Source organism: Pavona decussata, unplaced genomic scaffold, assembly GCF_977016875.1.
Source record: "Pavona decussata unplaced genomic scaffold, jaPavDecu1.1 SCAFFOLD_46, whole genome shotgun sequence".
In the NCBI taxonomy this organism is placed as follows: domain Eukaryota; kingdom Metazoa; phylum Cnidaria; class Anthozoa; order Scleractinia; family Agariciidae; genus Pavona; species Pavona decussata.
Window position 1 is genome coordinate 2255477 of NW_028145468.1, and position 11848 is coordinate 2267324.

An 11848-nucleotide genomic window follows, 5' to 3' on the forward strand; every position below is an offset into this window, starting at 1 on the left:
CCTAAATCTAACAGAGGATATCTTCACAAAACATTAAAATGCAAAATCAATATTTGCAGGAGATCTCTCTGTCAAAATTACATGAAAATAGTGCAACTGTGTCAGTGTTTTGTGAGTTGTTCTGGATACAAAAAATGGAAAAAATCTAATGAGTACATTTTCTAAAAATAAAGGAAACCTACTATTTATGGAGGTTTAATAGTTCATTGCGTTACCATGGAAACGCTACTTAGCTCAACAAGACGTACGAAACTACATTCTTTCTTAGTTGGTCTTACACCATACCAATTTTGGGCGTCCAGAAATACATAGTTTCCAATTAACGTCTTCTTACATCTGTATACTAAAAAACTGTAGTCGGCCACCTTAAGTTTGGAATTGTATTAGCGGAGCTCCACGCGGAGCCCCATGGGTAAGAAAAAATGGTAACCCATCGATACGAGTAATTTGGGGTTTGGTTATAAGGTCACTGTCCGTACGTACGTACGTACGTAGCACCAAAACAAAACCTATACGCATGGCACACTAAAGTATGTGAAGGTGTGCTGCCGCCCGCTTTCGTTTGGCGGCTGACTGAATCAAGCTTACTATCACCACGTGGTTGCGGAACGTTCTTGCTTTCTGTTTTTTTGCTGTTTGTGGTGCTTTTTTGTTTTGTTTTCTTTTGTTTTGTTGTTGTTGGTTTTTTTTTTTGGGATGGGGGTTGTTTGTTTGTTGTTTGTTTTTTTTTTTGCCGTTGTGATCTGGATAGGCCTCCCGAGTGAATGTTCTCCCCAATTTAATCCCTCGGGGCGTTTGATGTTCTTCATTTTGTCTGTCACTCTAGCTGTAATTTTGAATGCTATTAATTATCGTGATTTTCTTGTGAGTCCAAAAGTTCTTCTTGAGTGTTGTATAGCTCGCGTGGCTATGGGTCCTGCCCACCAGAACCGTTCTTCTTGAACCTTCCTTGAAGACAATAACTGTGATCTGGATAAACTTCCACGGTGACTTCTTGCTTTGCGTTATTCCCACTCGGTGGTGGGCTTGCGTCATTGGAACCTGCAGCCCCCGTGAAGTCTCCAAGCTTCCCTTGGCTTTCCCCCCACCCCAACCAAACACCTCTTCCATGCAACCTATATTGGACCTCTTCGTTGCTTCTTGCCTCTTTAAAACCTCGTACACAGAATTTACCATTTGTGTTCTCAACGCAGCGTATGTCTGAAATATTGGGCTCTTCGGGTTCATGGGTAATTTTATTGCTTACTCCAGCTTTTCTTGTTATCTTACATGGAATGCCCGGTGGAGCCGTTTTCTCTTCCTTTGGCTCCTGGAAGGGACTTCTTCCACAGGGATCTTTAAGAAGCTGTTTCAATGCGGAGCGAAATCTTCTGGTTCGGAAAGAATAAATGACGGGGTTGATTCCACTGGAGATAAAAATGCAGAACCGAGCTAAGAACCCAGACCATCTATCATACCTTACATTAGACCCTTCATGGCCCCATGCAGAATGGAAGGTCGCAGGGATGTAACAAACCAAGAATGCAAACACTTGTATCGCAACAGTTTTTGCAGCCTGGATATCCATCCTCAGCCTAGCCTTTGCCTGAACTTGAGGCAACTTTAGGTGTTTTTGCTACAAGAGAAAAAGCAAAAGATCACAATAAGTGGTTTTATTTGAATATTATTTTATATTTTCATGGACAAGAGAATCGAAGCATACAACTCTTCACATCTGATGATTATACGCCGTTTTGAAGAGTACAAATTCAAATGGTAGAATTCGATCTTCCAGTTTCATAGTTTTGTCGGTAAAAATATCTGTATATATTTAAAACTGCAAACAAAAAATGAAATGTTTTTATCTTCCGCAGCCGTGTTACACGAGTCGTTGATTAGGGCAGATGCTCAATGAATTTTTTATGTTTCTAGTTTCTGCTCTTGTTATAGACCTTTTGACAATATAAACTTTTGTTTACGATGTAGTGCTTTCCATTTGTAAGCCGAACTGGTCAGCCAGACCTATCGGTCTGTAAATGGAGTGTACGAATATCAAGAATTGATTCTTTGAATTCATCAAAATGGCACATTCTGAGAGTAGTGTGTGCCATTTTTAAAGCAATTAAAAAATGTGGCATATAAACTGTCAAATTTGTGCATTCCGTTTACGAAATGATTCAACTGGCCGGCCAGTTCTCATGGACACTGAATGAAAAGCGCCCCTGAATATACTTGAAACTTTCTATTTTTTATGTTTTTCACATTCACGTTACGGTAAACCTCACCTGCCATTTCTTCTTTCTTCGCGACGAGTAAATCACCAAAACACCAACCGTTACCGCACATACCATAAACATGGCCATTAAAGGACCCAAAAAATATTTATCTTGACGATGAAAAAGCTGACGATACTGCAAGACATGTGCGTTCTCAAGATCGACTTCAAGATGGAGCAAAGCGGTTGACGAGGTCAAGACAACACAGACGAACCATTCAACAAGAACTATGGCCATGGCTTTTTCATTTGTCTTCCAGGTAAAATATCTCAAGTCAAATGTTAGCGCCAGAAAAATGTTCACTAACAGCACCAGCATTGAGGCGAGATTGAGGAGGGAGAACAACCGGCTAAAATAAAGTACAAACATCGCCAATTTCTTGCCCGTGAACGAGCTCAGCTGTACAGCCCCGTACAGTAAGAACAGCGGTATGTTGATAAGGCTGTTCAGTAAATTTCCAAGAGATAGATTCGCTAGCAGTATATTTGGAAAGGTGCGCAGCTTCTTAAACCGAGCCAGGATACCAATAACAAGCCCATTGCCAACCACTGAAAAGATGGCTAGCGAAGTGAGAAGTGCTACCATCGAAATGGTATCGGAATCCATGTTTTTTTCTCAGCTTGGAAAATTCAACGTCAAGACATGATTTTGAAGTCACAAATTCACTTGAAAACAGAAAACGATTGAAAGATATGTCATGCTCACCTGCCGATTTGCCTTCTTCTGAAACAATGCGGTTATGTTAACTGCGCGGTTTCGTGTAAAAACAATAAGAAGTATCAAAGAGCAACATCCAGTAGTTTCGGCTTTGTTTCACTTTTTTTTTTCTTACAAACATCTAAACCAATTGCATATCGATAAATATGTCTTGGACGTAGTTTTTGAGTGGGTCTTATAAACAAATCGTGTAGCCCTTTTAAAGAACTAATGAAGGGAATGTTCGCCCAGAATGTAAAATCGCTAAAATTGTAGATAGTTCAATGCCCTTTTTTTCTTTTTTTTCATTTCAAAACTTTTCATTCCGCAATAAACTAACGTTTCCTTCAATTTGAATCCTAAGTAAATCCTAGATGACAATGATATTGGACATCTAAATGGTCGACTTTTTTTCGAACTGGGAAAACCTATTTTAGTTAATGGGTGCCGTCACCGGTTGTTAATTGAGCTCAAATGGTGACGAGTGAAATTAGGAAATAACACGTGCACGCGCATTTTCTCAAAATTCTGCTAATGTCCCGATCCTTTACGTGGAGCAAATCATTAGAAAATTGACAAAACACAAGTGAAATTATTTCCTTATTTACGTACTATTTGATTACCTTCTAATATCATGGACAATAGTCGTGAATTTTTGACTTGTTTATTGTATCGAGAAACGTTGCCATAACAATGCTGCAATTTTAAATGTGAAATAATAAATTAACGTTGAAATTTCGCTCCAAAATTAAGGAGTAATTCCTCAGCCATGATATTACATTAAACACTAAAACTGATACTGCTTTAAAACGAGCAGCGAGCAAGGAAAGGCAGAAAACCTGTAACGACAGTAAAAAATTCAAGACTCATTTTATTTCGACAGTACTATTTGTTATTATTACTGTGAGACAAATTATCAGCTAGCGATCGGAAACTCTTCGATCCGATTTTCCTTCTGCTCAGTGCATTTTACGCACATCTTTGTGGGATCAACGTGAAGCCTGGCTATGTGACGTAGTTTTTTCCTTCGGGTGAACGTCACCTTTCATATAAAGTGATATTTCTCCACTTTTTTTCTCTGATTTTTATGTTTATACTTTCATCTTGAATATATAATAACCGAAGCAGCCGCAATTAACATTTCTACGCTAAAAATAGGTGTTTCTCAGATAATAATAATTTTTGTTAGTAATAATCTTTTTATTAACACATTCCAATCTATTTACAAGTAATAAATAATAATAATAATATTAATAATAATAATAATAATAATAATAATAACAATAATAATATTAATAATTTTTGAAGTGCCCTATCCAAAATCTCTAAGGCCCTTTAAAATGAAGGGTAAAAACCTAAAACAAAATTACATCAAGGTATAACAAAAATAATTTATTAAAATAATGCTTAAAAAGATCATACTCTCTGGAAGAGTATTCCAGAGACTGGGAGCGCAGACCGAGAAACTGCACGATCACCATTAAGTTTGAGCCTCGACAGTGGAATCACTAACAGTTTCCTTTCAGAAGAACTTAAGTTCCGTGTAGGTCTATAAAATCTCCCGCAAATTACTGATATAACTAGGACATTAATTATTTAAAGCTTTGAAGGTCGAAAGTAAAATTTTGAAAACAATTTTTTGCTCAACAGGAAGCCAGTCAAGTTCTTTAAGTAAAGGAGTAATGTGGTCATATTAACGACCATACAAAATCAACCGTGCCGCACAGTTCTGAACTAATTGAATTTTATGAACTAAGTATTTGGCAAGGCCATAGAAGAGAGAGTTACAAAAGTCTAATCTACACGTTACGAGGGCGGAATAATAGAAATATAAACCACTTTCAAAGAAGGAAACTGAGAAGAAAATGTACTTTGCGGTCCAAAGACCAAAAGTTCTGTCTTTCATTATTAAGTTAAAGGTTATTCAAGCACATCCAAGCTGTAATATCCTGTAGACACTCTTCAATTCTCGACACAGTGACAGATGAAACAGATGTAAAAGGAAAAATAAACTTGAGACACGTCAGCATAAAAATGGAAGTTTATATCATGCCTTCTAATAACATGGCCAAGAGGCGACGTATACCGTAAATACAGAATAGGCCCAGGCACGGATTCTTGAGGAACTCCATATAAAAGATCGGACCGGGACGATCCCTTTATACAAACAATTTGACTTTGGTCAGCAGCATAAGACTTAAACCAAGACAAAACCTTGCATCTGATGCCAAAGCAAAAATCGTCCGACGCTGTTTAGTCCCTGCTCATGCTTCAATACGCTGAACTTGCTCGCCTCCCCATAAACCGCTGCATGTCGTCATGTACTACAGTAGAAACCCGCCGCTCAAACTCGGTTAACTCGAACTCCCCGCTAACTCCAACAAAATCCGATTTCCCTTGGATTTGACCTCCTATTGTCAGTCATTTGCTATCGAATCCCCCGCTATTTCGATTTAATCATACTTTCCCTTCGCACAAATTTACCCCAGTAACTCGAACTCTGTTGTAAAAACACTGGTCAGTAAACCTCATAGTATGGGGTGTGACTTCCGCCAAAATTAAGTTTGGAATCGCATTAGCGGAGCTCCACGCGGAGTCCCATGGGTAAGAATAAATGGTAACCCATCGATACAAATAATTAGGGGTTTGGTTATGACGTCACTGTCCGTACGTACGTACGTAGCACCAAAACAAAACCTATACGCATGGCACACTAAAGTATGTGAAGCTGTGCTGCCGCCCGCTTTCGTTTGGCGGCTGACTGAATCAAGCTTACTATCCCTACGTGGTTGTGGAACGTTCTTGTTTTCTTTTTTGTTGTTGTTGTTGTTGTTGGTGGTGATGCTGTTGTTTTCTTTTCTTTTTTTTTTCACCATTGTGATCTGGATAGGCCTCCCGAGTGATGTTCTGTCCAATTTAATCCCCTCGGGGCGTTTGATGTTCTTCATTTTGTCTCTCACTCTAGCAGTAATTTTGAATGCTATTATTGTGATTTTCCTGTGCGTCCAAAATTTTTTCTTGAGTGTTGTATACGTCTCGGTGCTGTGGGCCCTTCTCACCAGAACCGTTCTTCTTGAAGCTTTCTTGAAGGCAATAACTGTGATCTGGATGGACTTCCACGGTGACTTCTTGCTTGGCGTTATTCCCACTCGGTGGTGGGCTTTCGTCATCGGAACCTGCAGCTCCCGTGAAGTCTCCAAGCTTCTCTTCGCTGTCCACCCACCTCAACCGAACCCCCTCTTCCATGCAGCCTTGATTCGCCTTCGTTTTCGTTGCTTCTTGCCTCTTTAAAACCTCGTACAGGGAATTTAAAATTTATGTTCTCAATGCAGCCTCCGTGTGAAATATTGGGCTCTTCGGGTTCATGGGCAATTTTATTGCTTACTCCAGGTTTTCTTGCTACCTTACATGGAATACCCTTTGGAGCCGTTTTCTCTTCTTTTGGCTCCTGGAAGGGTTTTATTCCACAGGGATCTTTAAGAAGCTGTTTCAATGCGGAGCGAAATCTTCTGGTTCGGAAAGAATAAATGACGGGGTTGATTCCACTAGAGATAAAAATGCAGAATTGAGCTAAGAACCCAGGCCATCTATCATACCTTACATTGGACCTTTGATGGCCCCATGCAGAATGGAAGGTCGCAGGGATGTAACAAACCAAGAATGCAAACACTTTTATCGCCACAGTTTTTGCAGCCTGGATATCCATCCTCAGCCTAGCTTTGGCCTGAAGCTGAGGCAAGTTTAGGTGTTTTCGCTACAAGAAAAAAAAAAAAAAAAAAAAAAAAGATCACAATTAGTGGTTTTTTTTAAATATTATTTTATATTTTCATGGACAAGAGAATCGAAGCATACAACTCTTCACATCTGATGATTATACGCCGTTATGAAGAATACAAGTTCAAATGGAAGAATTTGATTTTCCAGTTTTATAGTTTTCTCGCTGGAAAATATTTTTTATATATTTAAAACTGCAAACAAAAGGTGAAATGGTTTTATATTCCGCAGCGGTGTTGCACGAACAATTAATTAGCTGCGGAACCTGTCACATAACAGAACAGATGTTCAATGAATTTTTGTATGTTTGTAGGCTCCGCCTCTTGTTGTAGACCATTGGATAATATAAACTTTCGTTAGCGATGTAGTGTTTTCTATTTGTCAGCCGAACTGGTCAGCCAGACCGGTCGGTCCGTAAATGGAGTGTACGAATTTGAAAAACTGATTCGTCGAATTCTTCAAATGGCGCATTCTGAGAGTAGTGTGAGCCATTTTACAGCAATTAAAAAATGTGGCATATAAACAGTCAATCAAATTGATGTATTCTACTTGCGAAACGATTAAACCTGGCCGCCTAGTTCTGACTGAATGAAAAGCACCCCTAAATAAACTTAAAACTTAAAACGTTATATTTGTTTTCTTTAAGTTTTACTCACCCGAAATTTCTTCTTTCTTTGCACCGCGTAAATCACCAACAAACCGAACGTTATCGCACATACAATAAAAAAGGCCATTAATGGACCCAAAAAATATTTATCTTGACGATAAAAAAGCTGACGATACTCATAGACATTTCCGTTCTCAAGGTCGACATCAAGATGAGGCAAAACTGTTGACGAGGTCAAGATAACACAGACGAACCATTCAACGAGTACTATGGCAATGGCCTTTTCGTTTGTCTTCCAGGTAAAATATCTCAGGTCAAACGTTAGCGCCAGAAAAACGTTGAACAGCAGCACCAGCATGGAGGAGAGATTGAGAAGGGTGAACAGCCGGCTAAAATACGTCACCATAATCCCCAACTTTTTGCCCATGAATGAGCTCAGCTGTAGAGCCTCGTACAGTAGAAATAGTGGCATGTTGATAAGCGTGTTCAGGAAATTTCCAAGTGCTAGATTCGCTAGTAATATATTTGGAAGGGTACGCAGGTTCTTAAACCGAGCCAGGATACCAATAACAAGCCCATTGCCAAATAATGAAATGGTGGTCAGCAATACGAGAGACGAAGCCATCAAAATTGTCTCGGGATCCATGGTTTTCCTCACAGCTTGAGAAACGTCACAACTTCAATTTAAAACTCAAAACGATTGAAATAAATGTCATGTTCACCTGCCGATTTGCCTTGTGTTGAAACAATCAAACAAAAATGTTGCACAATAACCGATTAAATTTATTAAGGAACAACATCCAGCCGGATTTCGGTTTTGTTTCGCATGTTCTTTCGTACAAACATCTAAGCCAATTGCATATCGATAAAATTTTTTTGATCGTAGTTTTTGAGTGGGTGTTATTTGCACGTGTGCAACCCTATTACAGAACTAACAAATTATTTTTCTTAATGGGTGCCGAGACCGATTGTTCATTGAGACGAGATTAGTATGGGTGATCAAATGGTGACGAGCTAAATTAGGAAATAATTTCACGCGCGTTTTGTTACAATTTTTGAGGCTTTATCCGAGGGAAATTATTCAAATATTGACAAAACAAATGTGAAATTATTTCCTTATTTCACGAGTATAACATTTGTTTACGTGTCAATTTCTTGGGTGACAAACTACGTTCACAATCGTGAGTTTTTTTTTTTTTACTTATTTACTGTATCGAGAAACGTTTCCAAAGAAATGTTTTAATTTCACATGTGAAATTATAGATTAATGTTGAAATTTCGCGCCAAAATTAAGGAGTATTTTGTCAGCCATGAAACTAATCTCGTACCCAGATCTCCCACGGTCAGGCGGAGGGGAGATCTGGTAAAGTTCGATTTGAGGCCCGGAATACGGGCCTGCCCATCATCCTTTGTCCACCGTGCTGAATGGCCACCGGCTCGTAACTGTGATCATTCCTGGTGAGGTTTTCGCTTTCGAGGGTGCTCTTCGGAACGTTCTTCGGTCGAGAGGACAACATAACTTGAAACTTAAACCAAAACGAAAAAGGCAACAGGAGAGATTGCAATCAACAAGCGCGGTAAATCACTTTTTTACTAAGATTAGTTCCTACCCTTTGCGACCATCTAGACCATCTTTGTAATGAAAACTGTTCCAAGAACAAATCCATCGTAATTGTGCTTTCTCCACTCAAGATCAACGTGCTTATCGACGATCAATTAAAAAGACTTAAGTCAACCGGCAGTAAGCTGTACCAGTTTTCGCCTTAGATGGTAACTGTATTGAAGATACTGTAATTTACAGGCAGGGAAATGTCACATAATTTTTGTGCACCCCAAGGTAAAGGTAGCAACAGACAGTGCAGAGAGTTTTTGTTGTCGAAGCTTTATCAGAAAAATTTTGTGGTCGTTGTTGTAGATGAGGCACAATAGAGTTACTGATTGGCATCTTGGTGTTAAATTTCGCATTGGAAAGTCAAATGGTTCATGTCATATTTTCATTTGCAAAGTTTCAGAAATTGTGGTCTACCAGTGATACGTAAAAATTATTTCTTCTCTTTGTAGTCTTTCAGCTGATTTGGTCACACAAATTCTCCTTCTTCCATAAGTTAATGGTTTAAATTTCCAAACCAAATGGATTGTGTAAATGCGGCAGGTTTCTTTTACAGGCCAAAGGACACAACTCAAGGTCACTGTAATAATATAATTTTATATGAACCAGCTAAACAGGGCCTCCTCCTACCTACAACAACTGTCCACTCCTATAACACCAGAAATTCTGCCAAGCTTAATTTCCACCGACCACAAGTTAACTAACATAGGCAAATTTACTTTTAAGTACTCTGCTTCTGTCATGTGGGAGACTGTCCCCATGGCATTGAAAAAAACAAAAACTTTTAACAGGTTTAAGAAACTTTATAAGGCCCACCTGATCTCTTGTCAATCAAATAATATATGTTCTGTTTAATGATCAAATATAATAGTATGTAACTATTTAATAATAATAATAGAGTTAATAATAATAATAATAATAATAATAATGTCTGCTTATATTTTGATCTTTGTTGTCGCTGCTGTTGCTGCTGATGATGTGTTGTCCTTTTCCTTTCTTTTTGTTTGTTGTTGTTTGTTTGTTTGTATGTTGTTTTTTTGCTTTTTTTTGTTTTTATTCATTTATTGTTTTGTTCTTCTTTTATTAAGCTTGTCCTGTTTAGATTTCTTGCTCGATTCAGTATATCTCGAACATACCTTAATTTACACAAATGTAATTCTCTCTTGTACATCCTAGGCTCTACAAACATTTCCTACATTTTCTAATATCTCAATAAAGCTCAGTGTCATTTCTTTGTTTACTTAAAAGTAGGTGGTGGTCAGCTAGAAAGCCTTTGCTACTTTGACCACCACACACATTTTATAATTTGTACTGTATTTATTTTTATCTTGTAATCATTTGTTGTAATACTTTTCTTTCTATGTTAATGTTGTGTAAATAGTGTGAAATAAATGAACCATGAACCATCCTAGCCCTAACATCATGCTACTGTCTTGGTTATATACCAGCAAACCAGAAAGACCTGTCCGTGTAAATGGTAGGCGCCCAATTATGTCCAACATTAAAATACCGAGTACACCCTTGCTGTTTTAAAGGGGTTTTTTTTTTCTCAAAAATGGAAGTTTGAATTTCTTTTGGGAAATGGAGGTACCACATCTGGATTTGGGATCTGAAGAATGTTTGGTTACTTGCAACATGTGAGCAAACAGAGCAAGTCCCTATGAGTTTCCCATTAGAGTTTTATTTGGTAGTGATGAGCTTTCCATTTCAGTGGTTCTTGATTCACCTTTATCACATAACACTTGAAACGTTTTCACCTGAAATTTATGTTAAGTTTAGGGGACATGCCCCCTCGACTGCTTCTTTGATGACAAGTTAATAAAGGTTATAATTTTACACATAGGAGTCCACAGACTCGAAAATTAGAACCACATAATACACAAGTCTAATAATATTTGACTCTTGATATGAAGAACAAAGGTCATTATCTGCATTTGATTTGCAAGGCACAATGAGCTGCTTAAATAATCATTGTTGTACTGAGCATTGCATTATTTGTACATGCATAGAGGATGATACAGTAAGAATAATAAAAGGTTCTTCATGTCCAAAGCAGCTATCTTGGTGCTTGGACACTCACCTCTGATGGGATCCTTGATTTCAGCAAAAAAAATGATAACAATAATAATAGGAAGATGTGAAGGTCTTTTGGGCTCATAAAAGTAGCAAATGGCAGATAAATAGAAAACAAATAAAAAAAATATTTCCACTATTTGTTTTCCTGTGCATGTCTGTGTGTTCTAATGAACTGTCACCCATTTCTGCAGCAAAACAACAGCTTTCACAGTAAGCTGATCTTCAGTAACCATGAATTCCTAAGTATTCCTTAACCATGGCCTTCCATAGCCAGGAAACAACATTTAATCAAACTGTCAGACACAAACCCACTGCAGAGAAGTGGTGGGGAAAAGAAACTTTGAAAACAGTGTCTGTCTTGGATGAAAATTCCTTGTTGATGCCAATTCCTTGAGCAAAAAAAATTTTCTTGTATTGATATTTACACCCATGTAAGGTCCTAACTTTTCTTAATATTAAGACCAGCAACACAAAATTATGTTCAAGGACTTTTCACACAAGTACACAAAAAATATCAGAACAGTGAACCTTGAACCTTTAAGCCCCAGTAGTGATCAGTATCAAAATTTCTCCTAATATTTATCAATACACAATCAAGGAGAGGTCATGAGATCACCAGTGGTGAAATTTCGTGATATTTCAACAGCCTTCCTATAATGCTACTATGAAAAATGGACATGTAGAGACCAGTAAGGAGAAACTGTATGTTGACACTGAGGCTTAAAGGTTAAAAGCTAATAAATACAGAGCCACATTGTTGGTGATTATCGCAGCTTCTTTTATGCTTCGTCCTTCCACCACCCCATGCGTCAAAAAGGGCTTAGTTACTTG

At 38.1% G+C, this 11848-nt stretch overlaps 1 protein-coding gene across 1 annotated transcript; it reads right to left on the reverse strand.

Annotated features, from left to right (window-relative positions):
- Positions 1-907: 907 nt before the first annotated feature.
- On the reverse strand, positions 908-2861 carry LOC146482452 (trace amine-associated receptor 13c-like). Its single transcript, XM_085107151.1, has 2 exons — positions 2265-2861; positions 908-1615 (listed from the first exon to the last, which is right to left on the reverse strand). The coding sequence occupies exons 1-2, from the start codon at positions 2859-2861 to the stop codon at positions 908-910; spliced, it is 1305 nt and encodes a 434-aa protein (XP_084963277.1).
- Between the last annotated feature and the right edge of the window lie 8987 nt (positions 2862-11848).

Excerpts from the sequence above, each read along its gene's own strand:
- LOC146482452 (XM_085107151.1), bottom strand. The coding sequence starts at position 2,861 with ATGGATTCCGATACCATTTCGATGGTAGCACTTCTCACTTCGCTAGCC. Across the intron at positions 1,616-2,264 it reads GAAGAAAGAAGAAATGGCAG|CAAAAACACCTAAAGTTGCC; the intron begins GTGAGGTTTACC and ends TTTCTCTTGTAG.